The sequence below is a fragment of the Oncorhynchus nerka genome, linkage group LG15, assembly GCF_034236695.1.
Source record: "Oncorhynchus nerka isolate Pitt River linkage group LG15, Oner_Uvic_2.0, whole genome shotgun sequence".
Classification (NCBI taxonomy): Eukaryota; Metazoa; Chordata; class Actinopteri; order Salmoniformes; family Salmonidae; genus Oncorhynchus; species Oncorhynchus nerka.
The window spans coordinates 46,095,551-46,116,100 of record NC_088410.1 but is presented as its reverse complement, the minus strand read 5'-3'; the positions used below and the strand labels follow the sequence as shown (position 1 = coordinate 46,116,100).

The window sequence follows — 20,550 nt, the reverse complement described above, 5'->3', positions numbered from 1 at the left end:
ACATCAAGGATGATCAATGGAAACAGGATGCACCTGAGCTCAATTTCAAGTCTCACAGCAAAGGGTCTGAATACTTATGTAAATAAGGTATGGTTTTTATTTTTAATAAATACTAATACGCAAAGATTCCTAAAAACCTGTTTTTGAATCGTCATTGTGGGCTAGTGTAGATAGCTGAGGACTTGTTATTTATTTAATCAATTTTAGAATAAGGCTGCAATGTAACAAAATGTGGAAAAAGTGAAGGGGTCTGAATACTTTCCGAAGGCACTGTACTGTACCTTTATCCTATTCTGTCAGTTAAATACTGGCTTTTTTACTGCACATAAGGTCAGGTAGGTCAGCCTGGAAAGTCAGGATCCAGTAACAAACTTCTTCCTATTCCGCTGGGGAGAGGGATGAAACCCAACGAATACCATAAACATAAGCAATCATTTTTTACACCACTTTATTTTTTTATTACAATTAATTAAATTCTCTTTTCTTGAGTGTCGACTACTCCTCTTACCTTTTCCATTTAAAACAAGTCCAGTATGTGACTACTCTTTTTAGAAACTGAAAAGTCCTGAAGAGAGGGGGTAGGGAAGGGGTCTGGGATGGGTTTTGAATAAAGAAGGAAGGAGTGATGACTTTTTCCCCAGGTGCCTCTACCCTAGGTGAGGAGATGTTCATATTTAATGTGATATTCTGGATTTCCTCTTCTTTCTCCCCTTCTGGTTTTATTCCACACCATTCTCTGCGTCATCTCCTTGCTCTCTGTCCATTAGCAGAGCAGCGTATTTACCGGGTGAGCTGAATTTCTGAAACAAAAAACAAAATAGAGCAGGAGAGATCCTAACATTGCTCACTTGGTCCCACTTTACAATAAAAGTTCTAAATACTTATGCATTTACATGGTACAGTGCAACTACAGGTAACGGATATAACAGTTGTTGTAATATGCTGACCACACCACTCACGTCGCAAAATAAATTTAAACATACATGCTATGCAATTATAGCGCCAACAAGCGTCTGTGTTGCTAAATTGGAAGTCAGTTCTATTTGTGACGCTGACCGCTGTGCAAGTCCTGCCTCTCCCATCTCATTGGTTATACCCACATGGGTGATTGAAAGATGAACCGAGTTCAGTCAGTCATGGTAACTATGAAAGTTAGATGCCAATCGCAATATAAAGTACAAAGAAGAAAAAGCGTGGGAGGAGAGATGACTAGAAACTATTCTGTTGACTGTTTTATGTGTGGATTTATTGTCGGAGTAGAGGACCTTGTGCATTTCAGGTAAAATAAAAACTCAATGTTTATATCCCAGGACAAATTAGCTTGAAACAGTAAGCTAGCTAAATAGGACAAATTAGCTAGCTAAATTGCCATAAATGTTTAATGCTTTTCGACCTGTCCCCAAATTGATGTAATTGCTTCAGAGTTTGTTTTGATATTTCAACCTACGTTTCGTGATTGCATTTGGTGTGGGGGGACAAAATCAATTTGCACACAATGGCGCACGGACGGTTTGGGTAGTCTTAGAACTATATCACACTGTGCACCTAAACTGTAATTACACTGTACCTGCCTGTGCATTATATGTATGCATAACTCTTTTGTGTGTGTATATATATATATATATATATATATATATATATATATATATATATATTAGAAAACGTGTCAAAATGTGACCCATGTTTTTCCTGTTATATGACTTTGCAATAAAAGCCAAAAAGACAGAAGAACAAAAAAGGAAACTGAGGAAAAAGGCTTGCGACGATGAGGGACACTGAAAGGCGGGCAGTTTCAGTAGAGGACTGAAGCCAATGTGAAGGGATAAATGCGGTAAAGGACTGAAGACTTTCAGTGGAAGATTGATTATTCAGAAACTGAAACTACCCCTGTATCATCAAAACTTTACATGGGAGGTGGGAATTGTGTGTGGGGGTTTGGGGAAAATACACTATGGGGTGTGTCAAGACCACTTTATGTGGCACCAGAACTCACAAGGGTGGGGGACTCTTCGTATTTCTTTGGCTCTGGTGCAGGTCTTGAGTCTCGGCCTCTTCTTTTAGACTTTCTACAAACAGAATAAAGACCAAGATAAACTTCACTGTCCAGCTAAGTCTTGCGGCAGGTCAGAGCCTGTGAGTGCACAAACTGGCACTAGCACACTGCTCAACAGTAGGACACCAAATAATTCCAATTGATCCAATATGATCCACTCATAAGTGGATATGCAGGAGAAAACTAATAATATTCACCCTCACAATCTCTTGAATAACCTCTAAAGACTGGTTAACAGTTAACACTCCTGTTGGTGATTTAGACTTATGTCATCAACATGACACATTTCTGTTTAAGGCCCAAACAAGCATTCCTGATTTAACTACTCAACTAATAATAGTCAAGCTCAGGTGTGTTTTTGCGGGGCTAGAACACAAATGTTATAAGTTGGGGATACTGACCAACATCTCTGTGAAAACAACATGAGAACGTATGCAATCTTAACCAGTTCCATCCAGTTTAAAGAAGTGGACAAAAAAACGTTTCCACTTGCAACGACACATGCAAGAAAACACCCACATGAACGCACACCTCCAAGTCACAAACCTCTATTTCAGTGGGATTTTTTTTTCATGAGGAAAACCAAGGCGAAATCAGCCAGTACTATTACCAAAGATATTTTGGATCGCCAAGTTAGGCACCTTGCAAGCAAATACTAGAATACTAGTGAAATATTTCTAATCATATTTATTCTTTGCATGGCTAGCCAACAAGCTAGCAAGAATGCTGAGTGTTGCTGGCAAGGTAACAAGTGAGCTAGCTGCTGCCTCCCGAGTGGCGCAATGGTCTAAGCCACTGCATTGCAGTGCAAGCTGTGCCAGCCACTAGAGATTCTGGGTTCGTGTCCAGGCTCTGTCGCAGCCGGCCGCGACCGGGAGACCCATGGGGCGGCGCACAATTGGGCCAGCGTCGTCCGGGTTAGGCCGGCAGGGATGTCCTTGTCCCGTCACGCACTAGCGACTCCTGTGGCGGCCCGGGCGCAGTGCACGCTGACAAGGGCGCCAGGTGTACGGTGTTTCCTCCGACACATTGGTGTGGCTGGTTTCCAGGTTAAGTGGGCATTGTGCCAAGAAGCAGTGCGGCTTGGTTGGGTTGTGTTTCGGAGGACGCACGGCTCTCCACCTTCGCCTCTCCCGAGTCCTACCAATTGGATACCACAAAATTGGGGAGAAAAAAAAAAAGGGATAAAAAAAAAAGAATTCTCACTAATTAGTCAAACGCACACAAGGTCCTGGAACAAAACTAGTTTGCTAGCTTGCGATTTTACGTTTTCTTACATTTACACTGACATCGCTAACTACTGTTCTGGAGTGTAAGATGTATACAGTGCATAAAATGCGCTGACAGTTCGTGGAGTCCCACACTGGAATTAGCTATCTAAACAAAGTCTAAAAGTGTGAATTTTACTCCCCACAAGCATTCACTACAACCCTTACGCGGTTGTTATTTTATCATTAATATTTACATAATACAGTCATGGTAACTTAATGTTCAAAACTTCCAAATGATCATGTTGTGCTTTTGTAGTTAAGGCAAGCTAGCCCTTGCTTCTTGTCTCATGCTGTGCAGTCACCTTTGGGAAAGGCATGAGTCGAGGAATAGGCGGTTGCATCCACATTCTCCTCACTGAGAACAGTATTGGGCCCTGGTGAAGGCGCTTCCACTTAGCTAGCAAGCATTTGAGGACCTTTGTTTTGAAGGATAAGGGTAGCAATTGCATTTCTTTTAACTTTCTTCTTTCCCAACAACGGTTGACGCACCAACCATAAACCAACCTTTAGAGGTGCCCTGGCTGCAATACCCTGCCTATTCCACTAATGCCACTCGTTTTGGGCTGACCAGTCTTCCTTCCTTCGTCGGTCTCTGTTGGCCCCCTCTCCTCGGCCCCGCCCTGCGGCCCGCCCTCTCCCCCATGGGGGGCCCCAGTCCAGATGCACACCGTCCACTTTATTCTCGTCTGGAAGGGAGAGCCCAAACAGTGAGGATTGAAGGAGGGGTTTGGGTGACGGGAACTCCACTAAAGGCTACAACAGAATTCCACACAGCCTACGGCCCAGGTTGCGTACAACTGCATTCCATACAGCCAACAGCCCAGGTTGCGTTCAAGATCATTACATTTGCGCAGTTATACAAAACATCTAGTGTCGATTGGGAGGTTCACAGTTCAAACTTTTGTAATCTTGAAAACAACCTGGGCCTGGAGAACCTATTTTCCTTAATAGCCACAGGGTCTGCTGTTTTTGCTGAATGACAGCAGTCACCTGATTAAGAAAATAGAGCCATTAAATATTTACTGCTCTTAATTTCCCCATGAGTTACTGTCATATTTATGACAAAATCTGTCAACAGCTTGATAACACCAGGGGTGTGTACACAAGGAACAAACTAGAGAACACATTTTATGGAAAAGTGTGTTATTTCTACTGGATTCAGGTCCTTTGGTGCCTTTTAAATACTACCCTGGGAAAGTAGCAGACACTGCACCCGTACAGGACCAAGCGTTCCCCACTTTGCGTTACAACAGGGCTGCCCAGTTTCGTTCCTGCCGTCTCCTCTTTCCTGGGTTTTGTTTCAACTGACAATTCAGTAAATTAGAGTGATTCCAATTATTCAAAGTTACTTCCGTTGTCCCATCTCATCATCCACATGAATTTGAAATTATTGTGTGTGAGTGAAGTACTGGTGGGCGAGCTTCCACATTGCTTGTCGTCAAACCTCCAGACCAGCTAGCCAATGAAACAAGACAAGAGAACCAACAGGAGAGATTATCCAGGACCAGAATTGGGCAGTGCTACTCTTCAATTCATTTCAGTCAAGACATGGCCTCCTCGTTCAAATCCACCCAATCGCTCCCATATCCTCTGCTTTAGCTAATCATGAAACGCTAGAAGGGTAGAAAGAGCTAGAAGGGGAAACAATCACCAATTTATACGGAACAAAAAAAATAAAACTCAACATGTAAAGTATTTCATGAGCTGAAATAAGATCCCAGAAATGTTCAATACGCACAAAAAGCTTATTGTGAACACATTTATTTACATCCCTGTTAGTGAGCATTTCTCTATTGCCAAGATAATCCATCGACCTGACAGGTGTGGCATATCAAGAAATTGATTAAACCGCATGGCAGCTAGCCTAGTGGTTGGAGCGTTGGACTAGTCAGCGAAAGGTTGCAAGATCGAATCCCCGAGCTGACATGGTACAAATCTGTCGTTCTGCCCCTGAACAAGGCAGTTAACTTCTTGGTGACAGGGGGGCAGTATTGAGAAGCTTGGATGAATAAGGTGCCCAGAGTAAACTGTTTGCTATTCTGTCCCAGATTCTAATATATGCATATGATTAGTAGTATTGGATAGAAAACACTGAAGTTTCTAAAACTGTTTGAATGATGTCTGAGTATAACATAACTCATATGGCAGGCAAAAACCTGAGACAAATCCAACCAGGAAGTGGGAAATCTGAGTTTTGTAGTTTCATTTAAGTGATTGTCTATCCAATATGCTGTGTCTATGGGGCCAGATTGCACTTCCCAAGGCTTCCAGCAGATGTCAACAGTCTTTAGAAAGTTGTTTGAGGCTTCTATTGTGGAAGGGTGTCGAATAAGAGCTGTTTCAACAAGTGGACTAGGCTGAGGCCAATCAGTTGTTTACTGAGCGGTCACGCGGGCGCACCGTTCTTTCCATTTCCTCTGTAATGAATACGCTATTGTCCGGTTGGAATATTATTGAAGATTGATTATAAAAAGACCCTAAGGATTGATTGTAAACATCTTTTGACAGGTTTCTACAAACTGTAATGGAACTCTTGACTTCTCGTCTGGATTTTGCGCTCGCGCATTGTGCCTTTGGAATAGTGAACTAAACGTGAACAAAACTGAGGTATTTGGACATAAATATGGACGTAATCGAACATTTCTTGTGGAAGTCCTGGGAGTGCATTCCGACGAAGATCAGCAAAGGGAAGTGAAGATTTAGAATGCTATTTATGACTTTTGTTGACTCCACAATTTGGCGGATAACTGTATGGGCTTGCTTTTGTGGTTGAACGCTGTTCTCAGATTATTGAATATTGTGCTTTTGCCATAAAGCTTTTTTGAAATCTGACACAGCAGTTGCATTAAGAACAAGTTTATCTTTAATTCTATCTTTCATCAAAGTTTATGATGAGTATTTCTGTTATTTGCAATTTCTCCGGATGTTTTGGAGGCATTTCTGAATATGGCGCCAATGTAAACTGAGGTTTTTGGATATAAATATGAACTTGATCTAACAAAACATACATGTATTGTGTAACATTAGTCCTGGGAGTGTCATCTGATGAATATCGTCAAAGGTTAGTGATTAATTTTATCTATATTTCTGCTTTTTGTGACACCTCTCTTTGGTTGGAAAATGGCTGAATGCTTTCTGTGACTAGTTGCAGACCTAACATAATAATATGTTCTGCTTTCGCCAAAAAGCCTTTTTCAAATCGGACACTGTGGTTGGATTAACGAGAAGTGTATCTTTAAAATGGTGTAAAATACTTGTATGGTTGAGGAATTTTAGTTATGAGATTTGTTTTGAATTTGGCGCCCTGCAATTTCACTGGCTGTTGGTGAGGTGGGAAACTAGCGTCCCGAACGATCCCAGAGAAGTTAACCCACTGTTCCTAGGCCGTCATTGAAAATAGGAATTTGTGACTTAGTTAAATAAAGGTATATATATATATATAATTACACAGGTGCACCTTGTGTTGGGGACAATAAAATACCACTAAAATGTACCGTTTTGTCACACAACAGAATGCCACAGATGTTTCAAGTTGAGGGAGAGTGCAATTGTCATGCTGACTGCAGGAATGTCCACCAGAGCTGCTACCGGAGAATTGAATGTTGCTTATGGTAGAGAAATTCTCTTCCATTTTAAGAATTTGTCAGTACGTCCAACCGGCCTCAACCACGCCAGCCCAAGACTTACACATGTGGCTTCTTTCACCTGAGGGATCGTCTGAGGAGAGGGATTTTGATTTGAAATATTACGTTCCCCATTAGCTGACGCCAATGGCGACAGCTAGTCTTACTGGGGTCTGAAGGGAACGTTGCTGAGGAGTATTTGTCTGTAATAAAGCCATTTTGTGGCTGGGTCTGGCTCCCAAGTAGTTGACTTAAGTGGGTGTGCCTCTGCACCTACCCAGTCATATGTTCCTTATATGAACTGTAACTCAGAGAAAAGGTGCAATTGTTGCATGGTGCGTTTATATTTTTGTTCAGTATATTTTAGAATTGGAAAGTGATCAGGGCTCGACATTAACGCTTGTCCCGGACAAGGGTTAAAACTATTTCTTGACAATAAGAATATAGATTTAAGTTGTCCAAATGGACAATTAAAGAAAACCAAAATCAAACAATTACCCAGATCAGAAATGGATCATCAGAGGCCAACATGGGAATAAAACTCAAATCTATTGTTCATGTATATAAATAAAGCCTACACAGAGTGTAGGTGATATGCATATTTGCTACTTTAATGAGACTTAACATAACTATAGGCATGTTTGACAAATATAATATAGGACAATTAACATTAATGTCTAAAGGCTTGATTCTGTCAACATAGCCATTTACTACATTTTTTACAGCCTTATTCTAAAATGGATTAAAGTTTTTCCCCCTCATCACTACACACAATAACCCATAATGACAAAGCATAAACAGGTTTTTAGAAATATTCTCAAATGTTTGCTTTGGCAGCAATTAAAGCCTCAAGTCTTCTTGGGTATGATGCTACAAGCTTGGCACAACTATATTTGGGGAGTTACTCCCATTCTCCCATTACTCCCGTTGCCAGCAGCACAGTTAGTCACCTACGATCTGTATAACATGAACACAGCCTAATCAGCTCTGCTAGGGCGAGTAAAACTGTCAGTGAGGTGTTCTCTCATTTGTGTCTGGAAGTAGCTAGCTAACGTTAGACAGTTCGCTTGGGTGCTTTACTGCCGTTGAATGCTTTACTCCAAAGCGTCCAGTGTGAACACCCCGAGAGCGAATCACTGAATTTACAGACAATCTGACAACGCTCTGGATTTACGAACGCCCAGAGCGCACTCCGGCACTCCAGATTGAATTTATGAACACACCCAAAATCGTAACATTTTTAGCTTTTCATTTGTTATGCTAACAAGCTAGCAAGAGCTTGCAGAGCAAAAGCATCCATTTCCAGTAGACAGGCAAAGCACTAGTACACAACTGAAAAGATACCGTTTATTTACAGTATTCTAAAATGTACTAATAGTATATAGTATATACTCATTAAGTATGCAGTATGTTAGTAAGTGTATTCGAAATCTAGCATGCATTGCGACAATGACGAGCTGTTGATGCATCTTTAGATCTCCTTTCTAATTTCTAACGGGTATTTTCATCTGTCACCTGAAACCGCTAGGGCATGCGGTGGGCTTTTGATTAGCGTTTTCCCGTTAATAGCATTTTGGAACATTCGTGCATAGCCTAAAGCCATGTGCGTATTGTTGAGCTTATAATATGAAGAAATAAAACTAACATTTTAGTGTTACATCCGCCTCATTGCTTTTTAAATGTTTTAATGTGCTCCCAGAACTGTCCCAGAGAGTTATGAACCGTAGACATATTTATAGAGACGACCTTAATTCTGAGCCGTGGAAGGAATTATTTTATAAAGACAAAAACGATCTGGTTGTGCATTTATGTTACAATATTTTATAGGCCACCAAGGCTACGTTTTACTTTAGTCCAATTCTGATATTTTTTCCACCAATTGGTCTTTGGCTAATCAGATCAGCTCTGAAAAATATCAGATGTTAAAAGATCTGATATGAATGGTCAAAAGATCAATTGGTAAAAATATCAGAATTGGGCTGCCTGTGTAAACGCAACCAATGAGTGGCGAACCATTGCCTGGCTACCCAGACTCCTTGCTCTGGCTAAACGCTAAACCCATAGACGTTTGTTTCTTCTCCCCAATGAGTCTAGATCTGAGAACATCCCCGACCCGTCACCGAATGTGAACATATTCGTGGCTGTCTGATTGGTCCAGTAACCAATGGGTTGGGCCAGACCCAGAACACACTTGGGCAAAGCGGCAGTTTGAAGATTCGGCTTTGATACTCTGATTGGTTAGAGCAGATCCAATAGCTGACGCCCCTCGTTAGCGTCACCAGAAACAGTTTCAATGATGGCAGTCTCAGACCAAAGTATGTAGCGAACGACAGAGCAGCAGAATAATTTAATGTACGTTGTCAGGCTATGCCAACCATTCTCCAGGAGAGCCTTAGAGGCAGTGTTGTATTTTGAGACGGGCTTGAATATGCAAAGAAGCCAATAGGTCGAGTGTAGCCTACATTTTTGTCTGATTCTGTGTTAAATCTTATTGTTGTTGAAACAAGTGACTAGGGCTTTTGGACAAGAAAAAATAAATAAATAAATATATATATATATAATAATTCCTACTTGTCCAAAGGACAAGTGCATATAAAAGTCAATGTCAAGTCCTGGTGATGTTGTAAAATATAATTATCCAACAGTGATTGAACGGTGAGGGGTGAATAGAACCCAAAAGTGTCAATCACACTCAGAATCTCTTAGAGTAGGACCGAAAGGCCTAGTCGGTCCCCTCTTTGCGGTCTCCGAGTCTTACCCTTATTCGATCCTCTTTCATTTGTAGAACGCAAGCTGAAAAGAGATGGGACATTCAGACGTTTAACTAACTAGCTTGCAACAAAACAATTCTAAACTACTCTTAGACACACCTCTAGCGACAAGCAATCCCGTATCCGGGAGCGTAATCATAGCCTCAAGTGCATTACCATAACACAAATTTTCCTATTCATGAAAATCGCAAATGAAATGAAATAAATATATTCAAACACAAGCTTAGCCTTTTGTTAACAACACTGTCATCTCAGATTTTCAAAATATGCGTTACAGCCAACGCTAGACAAGCATTTGTGTAAGTTTATCATGGCATAATGCTATGCTCTGCTGGCAGCAGGCAACATTTTCACGAAAATAAGAAAAGCAACCAAATTAAATAATTTACCTTTGAAGAACTTCAGATGCTTTCACTCAGGAGACTCCCAGTTAGATAGCAAATTTTCCTTTTTTCCAAAAAGAATATTTTTATAGGTGAAAAAGGTCCCGTTTGTTCATCAGTTTTGGCTGAGAAATCGACCAAAAAATACTTCAACTATAATGGCAAACTTTTTTCAAAATTTGCTCCATAATATCGACAGAAACACGGCAAACGTTGTTTAGGATCCATCCTCAAGGTGTTTTTAACATATGTATTCGATAATATATCCGTCGAGGCAATTGGTTTCTCATAAGAAGCGATTGGAAAAATGGCTACCTCAGTATTTTACGCAAGGTTTTCTGCGGGAGACAACATGTGACCACATGCCATATATGGTCCCTTACAGCCATTGTTCAAGGGAAATGCCTAAAAAGACGTCACAATGCTGTAGACACATTGGGGAATGCGTGGAAAACGGAAGGTCATTCGTAGCTCATTCACAGCCATATTAGGAGTCATTGGCATGAGGCGGTTTCAAAAAATGTGGCACTTCCTGATTGGATTTTTATCTGGGTTTCGCCTGTAACATCAGTTCTGTGGCATTCACAGACAATATCTATGCAGTTTTGGAAACGTCATAGTTTTCTTTCCAAAGCTGTCAATTATATGCATAGTCGAGCATCTTTTCGTGACAATATATCTTGTTTAAAACGGGAACGTTTTTCATCCCAAAATTAAAATAGCACCCCCTATATCGAAGAGGTTAAAATAGACAGGCTTTTGGTAATGGATATGACATCAATACGAGACATAATTGGCCACTTCATTATCTAGAGATGCTATACAATATAGAAGACGTATAAGAACATGTTCTGACCTCAGTTTGGGAGGTGCCGTGTCACTGGTAGAGATAGGGGCGCATCCCTCGCTGGACCCGGTACTCAATGCAGGTCGCTTGGCCCAGACATTATCCTTAGGTGGCGGTGCAGGCACCTTGAGGGGCTCCTTGGATGAGAAGGTGGAAGAGTTGGCAGAAGAGGGGCGAGCCACAGGAGAGGGAGGGTCGTCCTCCTTACCGCTGAATACTTCGTTCTCCACTGAGCGCTCGCTCTCTCTGCGCCGTGAGGCTGTGGTAAAGATTGGATGCTGTGATTTTAGTTTGGTGAAGAGACATGCAAAGCAAGACCATACATAGTATTCAAATACAGTTGAAGTTTACATGCACTTAGGTTAGAGTCATTTCAACCACTCCACAAATTTCTTGTTAAACTATAGTTTTGGCAAGTCGGTTAGGACTTTGTGCATGACAAGTAATTTTTCCAACAATTGTTTACAGACAGATTATTTCACTTATAAAACTCACTGTATCACAATTCCAGTGGGTCAGAAGTTTACATACACTAAGTTGACTGTGCCTTTAAACAGCTTTTAGAAGCTTCTGATAGGCTAATTGACATCATTTGAGTCAATTGGAGGTGTACCTGTGGATGTATTTCAAGGCCTTACCTTCAAACTCAGTGCCTCTTTGCTTGACATCATGGGGAAAATAAAAAGAAATCAGCCAAGACCTCAGAAAACAAATTGTAGACACCTACAAGTCTGGTTCATCCTTGGGAGCAATTTCCAAACGCCTGAAGGTACCACGTTCATCTGTATAAACAATAGTACGCAAGTATAAACACTATGGGACCACGCAGTCATACACTGTTCAGGAAGGAGAAGCGTTGTCTCCTAGAGATAAACGTGCTTCGGTGCAAAAAGTGCAAATCAATCCCAGAACAGCAGCAAAGGCCTTTGTGAAGATGCTGGAGTTAAGATACAAAAGTATCTATATCGACATAACCTGAAAGGCCGCTTAGCAAGAAAGAAGCCACTGATCCTAAATCGCCATTAAAAAGCTAGACTACGGGTTGCAACTGCACACGGGGACAAAGATGGTACTTTACCTCTGGTCTGATGAAACGAAAATAGATCCGTTTGGCCATAATGACCATCGTTATGTTTGTAGGAAAAAGGGGGTGGCTTGCAAGCTGAAGAACACCATTCCAACCATGAAGCACAGGGTTGGCAGCATCATGTTGTGGGGGTGCTTTGCTGCAGGAGGGACTGGTGCACTTCAAAATAGATGGCATCATGAGGAAAATGTGGATATATTGAAGCAACATCTCATGACATCAGTCAGGAAGTTAAAGCTTGGTCGCAAATGGGTCTTCCAAATGAACAATGACCCCAAGCATACTTCCAAAGTTGTGGCAAAATGGCTTAAGGACAACAAAGTGAAGGTATTGGAGTGGCCATCACAAAGCCCTGACTTCAATCCCATAGAACATTTGTGGGCAGAACTGAAAAAGCGTGTGCGAGCAAGGAGGCCTACAGTTACCAGATTCAGTTACCAGATTCAGTTACACCAGCTCTGTCAGGAGGAAATGGGCCAAAATTCCCCAACTTATTGTGGAAAGCATGTGGAAGGCTACCCAAAATGTTTGACCCAAGTTAAACAATTTAAAGGCAATGCTACCAAATACTTATTGAGTGTACGTAAACTTCTGACCCACTGGGAATATGATGAAAGAAATAAAAGCTCAAATAAATCATTTTCTCTACAATTATTCTGACATTTCCCATTGTTAAAATAAAAGTGGTGATCTAACAAACCTAAGACAGGGAATTTTTACTAGGATTAAATGTTAGGAATTGTGAAAAACTGAGTTTAAATGTATTTGGCTAAGGTGTATGTAAACTTCTGACTTCAACTGTATATGTGTATACACAGTATGCATATATATGGGTATACACACTCACAGTACACACAGCATACACACACACAACCATTCAAAAGTTTGGGTTCACTTAGAAATGTCCTTGTTTTTGAAAGGAAAACACTTTTGTCCATTAAAATATCATCAAATTGCTCAGAAATACAGTGTAGACATTGTTATTGTAGCTGGAAACGGCAGATTTTTTAATGGAATATCAACGTTTGCGTACAGAGGCCCATTATCAGCAACCATCACTCCTGTGTTCCAATGGCACATTGTGTTAGCTATTAGAGTTATTTATAACTGTACGATGAGAAAGCACATGCACTGCAGCCTCAATTAGCCTAGCTAGCTAACTAATATTAGCTAGTTTAACTAGCGACTCCCGGTTTGAAGCCGTTAAGACAAGTACTACGTAATCATATGTATTGATAAATAACCAAGCTATAGCAGCTATTAGTCTTCTAAAGTGCAAGTCTACTTGCCGTTTCTCTTCTCTCCCTCCCAATGTCACTCGCTCACAGTACGTCCATTCCACCTCCTTCTAGAGAGGCTCATCTTCTGTTGCGCTTTATCAGCTCCGGTTAATAAAGTAGCTTAAAAGAAAAATGTACTTTAGGGTTCTGGATCCAAACAGGTCTATACGGGTTTAGTTGTTCTCGGGTCCAATCGGAAAAGGTTTCTATATTTAAAAAAAGCTCAATTATGCATATCAGGTCCGGGTGGGAAAGCCCCAGGTCCATTTCGGGACGGGTCCAACTTTTTGGACCAGTGTAGACCTCTATTACCAGTATGCCAATATTTTTTCCATGGCAAAAATGACAAAAAGCAGACCAAACTCCCAAACTGCTTTATGTAATATATTGTGCGTTATAGCTTGGGGGGGAAAATAAATATGACTGGATGACAAGACAGTTGTTTGTTTCCAACATTACGGCCATTTTCTTAAATCAGTTAAATCCGCTTCATGTTTTGTCACAAGGGTTGGGCGAAATTTGTGGAGACCTCTTCTACGATTATACTACTCCAAATATGGCGATATCCGATAATCATGTTGTGCCGTTAATGACAAAATTATTTGAGACTGCCATTTTTGTGCTATTTAACTAAGCAACACAGTTAAGAACAAATTCATATTTACAATGACTGCCCAACAAAAAGGCCTCCTGCGAGGACGGGGGCAGGGACAAAAAAAATATTAACAATATTATAGTCACATTCTCATTAAATAAATCATTGGTGGCAAAAAAATAAATAAGGCTTAGTTAATTAATTTAGAATTTTCAACATATTGATACAGCCTAACTGATAAAACCGCAGTTTTGATTTGTAAAATTCAAATAGAGTAATCTTGCACGTCACAATATATCGTCTTGCATTTTAATTTAGTCACATCAGCCCAACCCTACTTGCCACGATACTAATGAGCATTGCGATACTATAACTCAGTATTTGAATTATTCAAGGCTGTCAATCATTTCATACCCCAATGTATCACAGGAAGCTGGTGGCACCTTAGTTGGGGTGGATAGGCTCGTGATAATGGCTGAAGCGGAATAAGACTAATGGTATTAAATACATTGTTTCCATGTGTTTGGTGCCATTCCTTTTGCGCCGTTCTAGCCATTATTATGAGCCGTCCACCGCTCAGCAACCTCCACTGGACTGTATATACTATAGATATGCATTTCCTGAAATACTGCTGAAAAAGAGTGGCTGTTTAAAGGGACCACTAGTCTGAAAACAAATATATACAGTGACAATACATTGAATATTGTGGGTAAAACTTCAACTTAAACTTGATCATCTAAGAGTGCTTACACCACAAGCGAAGAGACTACAAAGAGAACCGCATTGAACTCAGAAGCAAAATAAGCTTGACCCTCACCTCTCCCTCCAGAGGTACTTCCGGGATGTGATGACTCACTTCCTGTGCGGGACAGCTCAGAAGGTGGCTCCTCATTCCTCCAGCTTGGGTCCCTGAGGACAGAAGAGAAAGGTTTTGCGTAAATACTTTAAGACGATATGAATAATATCAATAACATGCTGACTAGACCAGGCACGTCCGTGTGTGGGTCGACAAAAATCAACATGCTCACCAAACGCGATCTGGACACGAATGTTGAAATATCAAAACTAAATCTAAACCAACAATATTAATTTGGGGACAAGTATAAAACACATGAAACATTCATGGACATTTAACTAGCTAGCTTGCTGTTGCTAGCTAATTTGTCTTGGGATATAAACATTGGGTTGTTATTGTACCTGAACAAGGTCATTTTTATTTGTATCTTTGCTAAATTTGAGCCCCTTTTTGGGTCACACAAAATCATGTGTTCTTTATTCCAACAACTAATCCACAGATAGTTGGTTTCTAGGTTTCCCCTTAAGGTGCATTACCGGCACCAACTGGACGTTAATCTTTCAATCACTCAAGTGGGTATATGCTCCTAAAAACCAATGAGGAGATGTGATGCAAGTCCCACCTCACCCATCAAGCATCAAAAAAAAAAAAACAAGATCTATTTTAGCGCCTGGCTACGCAGACAGTTGATGCACACAAGAGGTTTGGATGAAATGATTGACATAATAATGTATGTGTCAATTTATTTTGCAATGTTCACGCAATGCGGCTGGTGTGGTCAGCATGTTAGTTTTAGGAATGACCCACAAACATGAAAATACACAGTACCAGTCAAAAGTTGACACCAACTCATTCCATGTTTGTTTTTGTTTTTTCTTCCTACATTGTAGAATAATAGCGAAGACATCAAAACTATGAAATAACACATATGGAATCATGTAGTAACCAAAAACGTGTTAAACAAATAAAAATATTTTATATTTGAGATACTTCAAGGTAGCCACCCGTTGCCTTGACAGCTATGCACAATCTTGGCATTCTCTCAACCAGCTTCAAGAAGTAGCCACTTGGAATGCATTTCAATTAACACGTGTGCCTTGCTAAAAGTTAATTTGTGGAATTTCTTTCCTTCTTAATGCGTTTGAGCCAATCAGTTGTGTTGTGACAAGGTAGGGGGGGTATACAGAAGATGGCCTTTTACCAAATAAGGCTAAGTCCATATTATGGCAAGAACAGCTCAAATAAGCAAAGATAAACAGCCCCCCAGAAATGTCCGGGAACTTGCAGGTGCCTTGGTGGAAGAGTGGGGTGACATCTCACAGCAAGAACTGGTGCAGTCCATGAGGAGGAGATGCACTGCAGTACTTAATGCAACTGGTGGCCACACCAGACACTGACGGTTACTTTTGATTTTGACCCCCCCCCCGTTCAGGGACACATTATTCCATTTGTTAGTCACATGTCTGTAGAACTTGTTCAGTTTATGTCTCGGTTGTTGAATCTTATGTTCATACAAAAATTAAGTTTGCTGAAAATAAACGCAGTTGACAGTGAGAGGACGTTTCTTTTTTTGTTGAGTTTATAACACACACAATTCAGGGAAAGGTTGTTTCCAGAGGGCCCATGACCAAATTACCAATAAACAGCTGCTGTAGCCATTACAAAATGTGTAATAATTTAGAGATGAAAACATTAAAATACGGGCACAAAATCTGAGTTATAATGCTGTTTATGTTGCACCAGATTGCTCTTGCATAGTGTTTTGCTTACCATAAAAATCACTCAAGAACTCTACCAGACTCACGCTCAATTCAGCTCTGCCGCTTCCTGCTATACCCACAACCCCTTACCTGTCTCTGTCGCGAGGTTTCCTATCGAAGCCCTTGGACTGGTCCTCTTCCAGCTGCCTCTGGAGCTTCTCCTCTACCTCCCGCTCCTTAGCCGCTGTGTCCACGGGCTTGGCCGCTCCAAAGATGGAGGCTCGACCAGAGCTGCGGGCGGCTGCCGTAGCAGCTGGGGGAGCCCCACCGCTGCCGGTCTGCTGCTCCTCCTTGGCCATGCTGCGTGGCTTCAGGACCAGCTTGGGCCTCTCGGTGGGACCACCTGGTTGTGCGGGGTGGGGAGAGACATGGGTTACATTGTCTATATTTAACCTTAATTTGAACCTTGGCATAATCCCCAAGGGAGTCCTGTTCATAGTGAGATGTAATATAGCACTGCTAATTATTTAAAGGGGATCTAGGCAGGGAACCTGAGGGAAGGGTGGTGCCAGTGGGGGTAGCAGGATGGACATGTGGTTACAGGGTTGAATAACACAGAATAATAAACTGTAATAAATAAAATATTGAGAACAATGAGGGTAGTTTACACTCACCTCTCTCCTCGCGCCCTTCGTCCTGCCTCTCGTACCGGCCCTCCCGGTCTCCGCCGTAGCGATCCCGGGCCCCATAGCGGCTACCACCACCTCCGCCACTCTGATCGTCATCGTCACGGCGGTACCCACTGCCGAAGGCACGTCGCCCTCCGTCATCCCTATCCCTGCGGGAGCCAAAGGCTGCGGTAGAGTAGAGGGAGTACAAGCGCCAAGACTTAGTCGCTTTATCCATACCGCTGTCTAACTGAAATATGAGGGCAACACAGGGAAGCACTTCTTCTGTTTAGTTATGGGGTTATATACAGACAGCAGAGTCAAAAGTTTGGACACTTACTCATTCTACGGATTCTTTATTTTTACTATTTTTTTTTATAAAGAACTTCCAGAAAGGAACTTTTAACAAGGCACACCTGTTAATTGAAATGCATTTCAGGTGACTACCTCATGAAGCTGGTTGAGAGAATGCCAAGAGTGTGCAAAGCTGTCAAGGCAAAGGGTGGCTACTTTGAAGAATCTCAAATATATTTTGATTTGTTTAATACTTTTTTGGTTACTACATGATTCCATGTCTGTTTTGATGTCTTCACTTTCATTCTACAATGCAGCAAATACAAAATATAGAAAAACTCAGGAATGAGTAGGTGTCCCAACTTTTGACTGGTACTGTACATCTCATGAAGGCACACAAATATACACGTGATGGCTGCTTAAAAAGCTGTTCACAGAAGAAAATTTTAGATCTGCTGGGTTGTTGCCCTCCTACGGCCTCCTCGTCTCCTGATGTACTGGCCTGTCTCCTGGTAGCGCCTCCATGCTCTGGACACTACGCTGACATACAAAGCAAACCTTCTTGCCACAGCTCGCATTGATGTCCCATCCTGGATGAGTTGCACTACCTGAGCCACTTGTGTGGGTTGTAGACTCAGTCTCATGCTACCACTAGAGTGAAAGCACCGCCAGCATTCAAAAGTGACCAAAACATCTGCCAGGAAACATAGGAACTGAGAAGTGGTCTGTGGTCAACACCTGCAGAATCACTCCTTTATTGGGGGTGTCTTGCTAAAGAAGTGTGATTGACTTGGAGTTACATTGTGTTTAAATGTTCCCTTTATTTTTTGGAGCAGTGTATGTAAAGAAAAAGTATTTAATAAGAATATTTCATTCATTCAGATCTAGGATGTGTTATTTTTGTGTTCCCTTTATTTTTTGGAGGAGTGTATAATAATCAATAATTTTGCTCTTTATTTAGCCATCTTACATATACAACCTTATTTGTTAATCAAACATTGTGAATAACTCACCACAGGTAAATGAGAAGGGTGTGCTTGAAAGGATGCACATAACTCTGCAATGTTGGGTTGTATTGGGGAGAGCGTTTTAAATAATTCTCCACACACAGTCTGTGCCTGTATTTCGTTTTCATGCTAGTGAGGGCTGAGAATCCACTCTCACATAGGTACGTGGTTGCAAAGGGAATCAGTGTCTTAGCAGTGCGATTTGCCAAGGAAAGAAACTGATCGCAGCCCTATCCAGAAATATTTTAGTGGCTTCTGATTAAATTAAATTTTCACTAAACCGCTTGTTGCAATTTCGATGAGGCACTCTTGTTCAGATATCAGCAAGTGGACTGGAGGGCGGGCATGAAAGGGATAACGAATCCAGTTGGGTCGTCGGTTTTGGGAAAGTACCTGCGTAATTGCGCAACGATGGAAAGACCTGTGTTGTCCTTGATAATGCAGACAAAAAAAGAGCAACTTCTTAATCATAGTCTCAATTTTGTCCCGCACATTGAATATAGCTGCAGAGAGTCCCTGTAATCCTACATTCAGATGATTCAGGCAAGAAAAAACATTACCCAGACAGGCCAGTCTTGTGAGAAACTAGTCATCATGCAAGCGGTCAGACAAGTGAAAATGACAGCCAGTAAACTAAGCTCATCTCTCAATATTTTTGTTTTTGTTTTGTGTCAATACTTTGCCTCTTGATAACCAGCGCACCTCTCTATGTTGTAAAAGCGGTACATGGTCGCTGCCCATATCATTGCATAATGCAGAAAATCCACGAGAGCTCAGGGGCCTTGCTTTAACTTCTTGGTGACAGGCGGCAGTATTTTCACGTCCGGATGAAATGCATGCCCAAATTCAACTGCCTGCTACTCACCCCCAGAAGACAAGATATGCATATTATTAGTAGATTTGGATAGAAACAATCTGAAGTTTCTTAAAACTGTTTGAATCATGTCTGAGTATAACAGAACTTATTTAGCAGGCGAAACCCCGAGGACAAACATTCAGATTTCTTTTGTTTTTTTGAGGTCACTCTCTTCAATGGGTTTTCATTGGGAATCCAAATTTCGAAGGGACCCTCTAGCAGTTCCTATCGCTTCCACTGGATGTCAGTCTTTAGAAATTGGTTGAGGTTATTCCTTTATGTAATGAAGAAGTACGCCATCTTGAACGAAGGTCACTTGAAGTGTCCTGTTTGATAGAGGCGCGATAGAAAGCTAGCTAGTTTGTTTTCCTCCTGTATTGAACACAGATCATCCAGTCTTCAATTTCATTGATTATTTAAAAAAATACCTAAAGTTGTATTACAAATGTAGTTTGAAATGTTTTGGCAAAGTTTACAGGTAACTTTTGAGATATTTTGTAGTCACATTGCGCAAGTTGGAACCGGTGTTTCTCTGGATCAAACGCGCCAAATAAAAGGACATTTTGGATATACATCGACGGAATTAATCGAACAAAAGGACCATTTGTGATGTTTATGGGAGATATTGGAGTGCCAACAAAAGAAGCTCGTCAAAGGTAAGGCATGAATTATATTTTTATTTCTGCGTTGTGTGTCGCGCCTGCAGGGTTGAAATATGCTTCCTCTTTGATTACGGAGGTGCTATCCTCAGATAATAGCATCATTTGCTTTCGCGGAAAAGCCTTTTTGAAATCTGACATGTTACATCTGTGATTTAATGAAAGTTTGATTTTTATAGTAATTTTATAAATTTGGCGCTCTGCATTTTCCCTGGCTTTTGGCCAGGTGGGACGCTAGCATCCCACATATCCCAGAGAGGTTAACAAAGTTAACCATTTTCATTGTAGTGTCCAAAATGTCTTTCAAGCTGTCAGGTATTCCCTTGGCAGCAAGAGCCTCTCAGTGGATGCTGCAGTGTGCCCAACCGGTGTCGGGACCAACTGCTTGCACACGCTTTACCACTCCACTATGTCTCCCTGTCATGGCTTTTGCACCATCAGTACAGATACCAACACATCTTGACCACCAAAGTCCATTTACATTTACATTTAAGTCATTTAGCAGACACTCTTATCCAGAGCGACTTACAAATTGGTGCATTCACCTTATGACATCCAGTGGAACAGTAGTGCATCTAAATCTTTTAAGGGGGGGAGAGGGATTACTTTGTCCTATCCTAGGTATTCCTTAAAGAGGTGGGGTTTCAGGTGTCTCCGGAA

The 20,550-nt window shown here is 41.3% G+C and overlaps 1 protein-coding gene across 7 annotated transcripts in view; it reads right to left on the bottom strand.

Annotated features, from left to right (window-relative positions):
- Positions 1-431: 431 nt before the first annotated feature.
- Positions 432-20,550, bottom strand: part of LOC115142790 (eukaryotic translation initiation factor 4B-like) — a 45,518-nt gene continuing 25,399 nt past the window's right edge. For 3 of the 7 annotated variants that reach the window (XM_029682524.2, XM_029682526.2, XM_029682527.2), the window contains exons 8-13: positions 17,081-17,260; positions 16,557-16,809; positions 14,728-14,819; positions 10,958-11,207; positions 1,994-2,066; positions 432-800 (exon numbers count right to left, since the gene is read on the bottom strand). In XM_029682524.2, coding sequence (XP_029538384.2) covers positions 720-800; positions 1,994-2,066; positions 10,958-11,207; positions 14,728-14,819; positions 16,557-16,809; positions 17,081-17,260 — 929 coding nt within the window. In that variant the 3' untranslated portion in view covers positions 432-719. Of the gene's footprint in view, positions 801-1,993; positions 2,067-9,705; positions 9,741-10,957; positions 11,208-13,324; positions 13,436-14,727; positions 14,820-16,556; positions 16,810-17,080; positions 17,261-20,550 lie in introns of those variants that run through there. The other 4 variants (XM_029682525.2, XM_065001634.1, XM_029682529.2 and 1 more) reach the window with 3 other exon arrangements.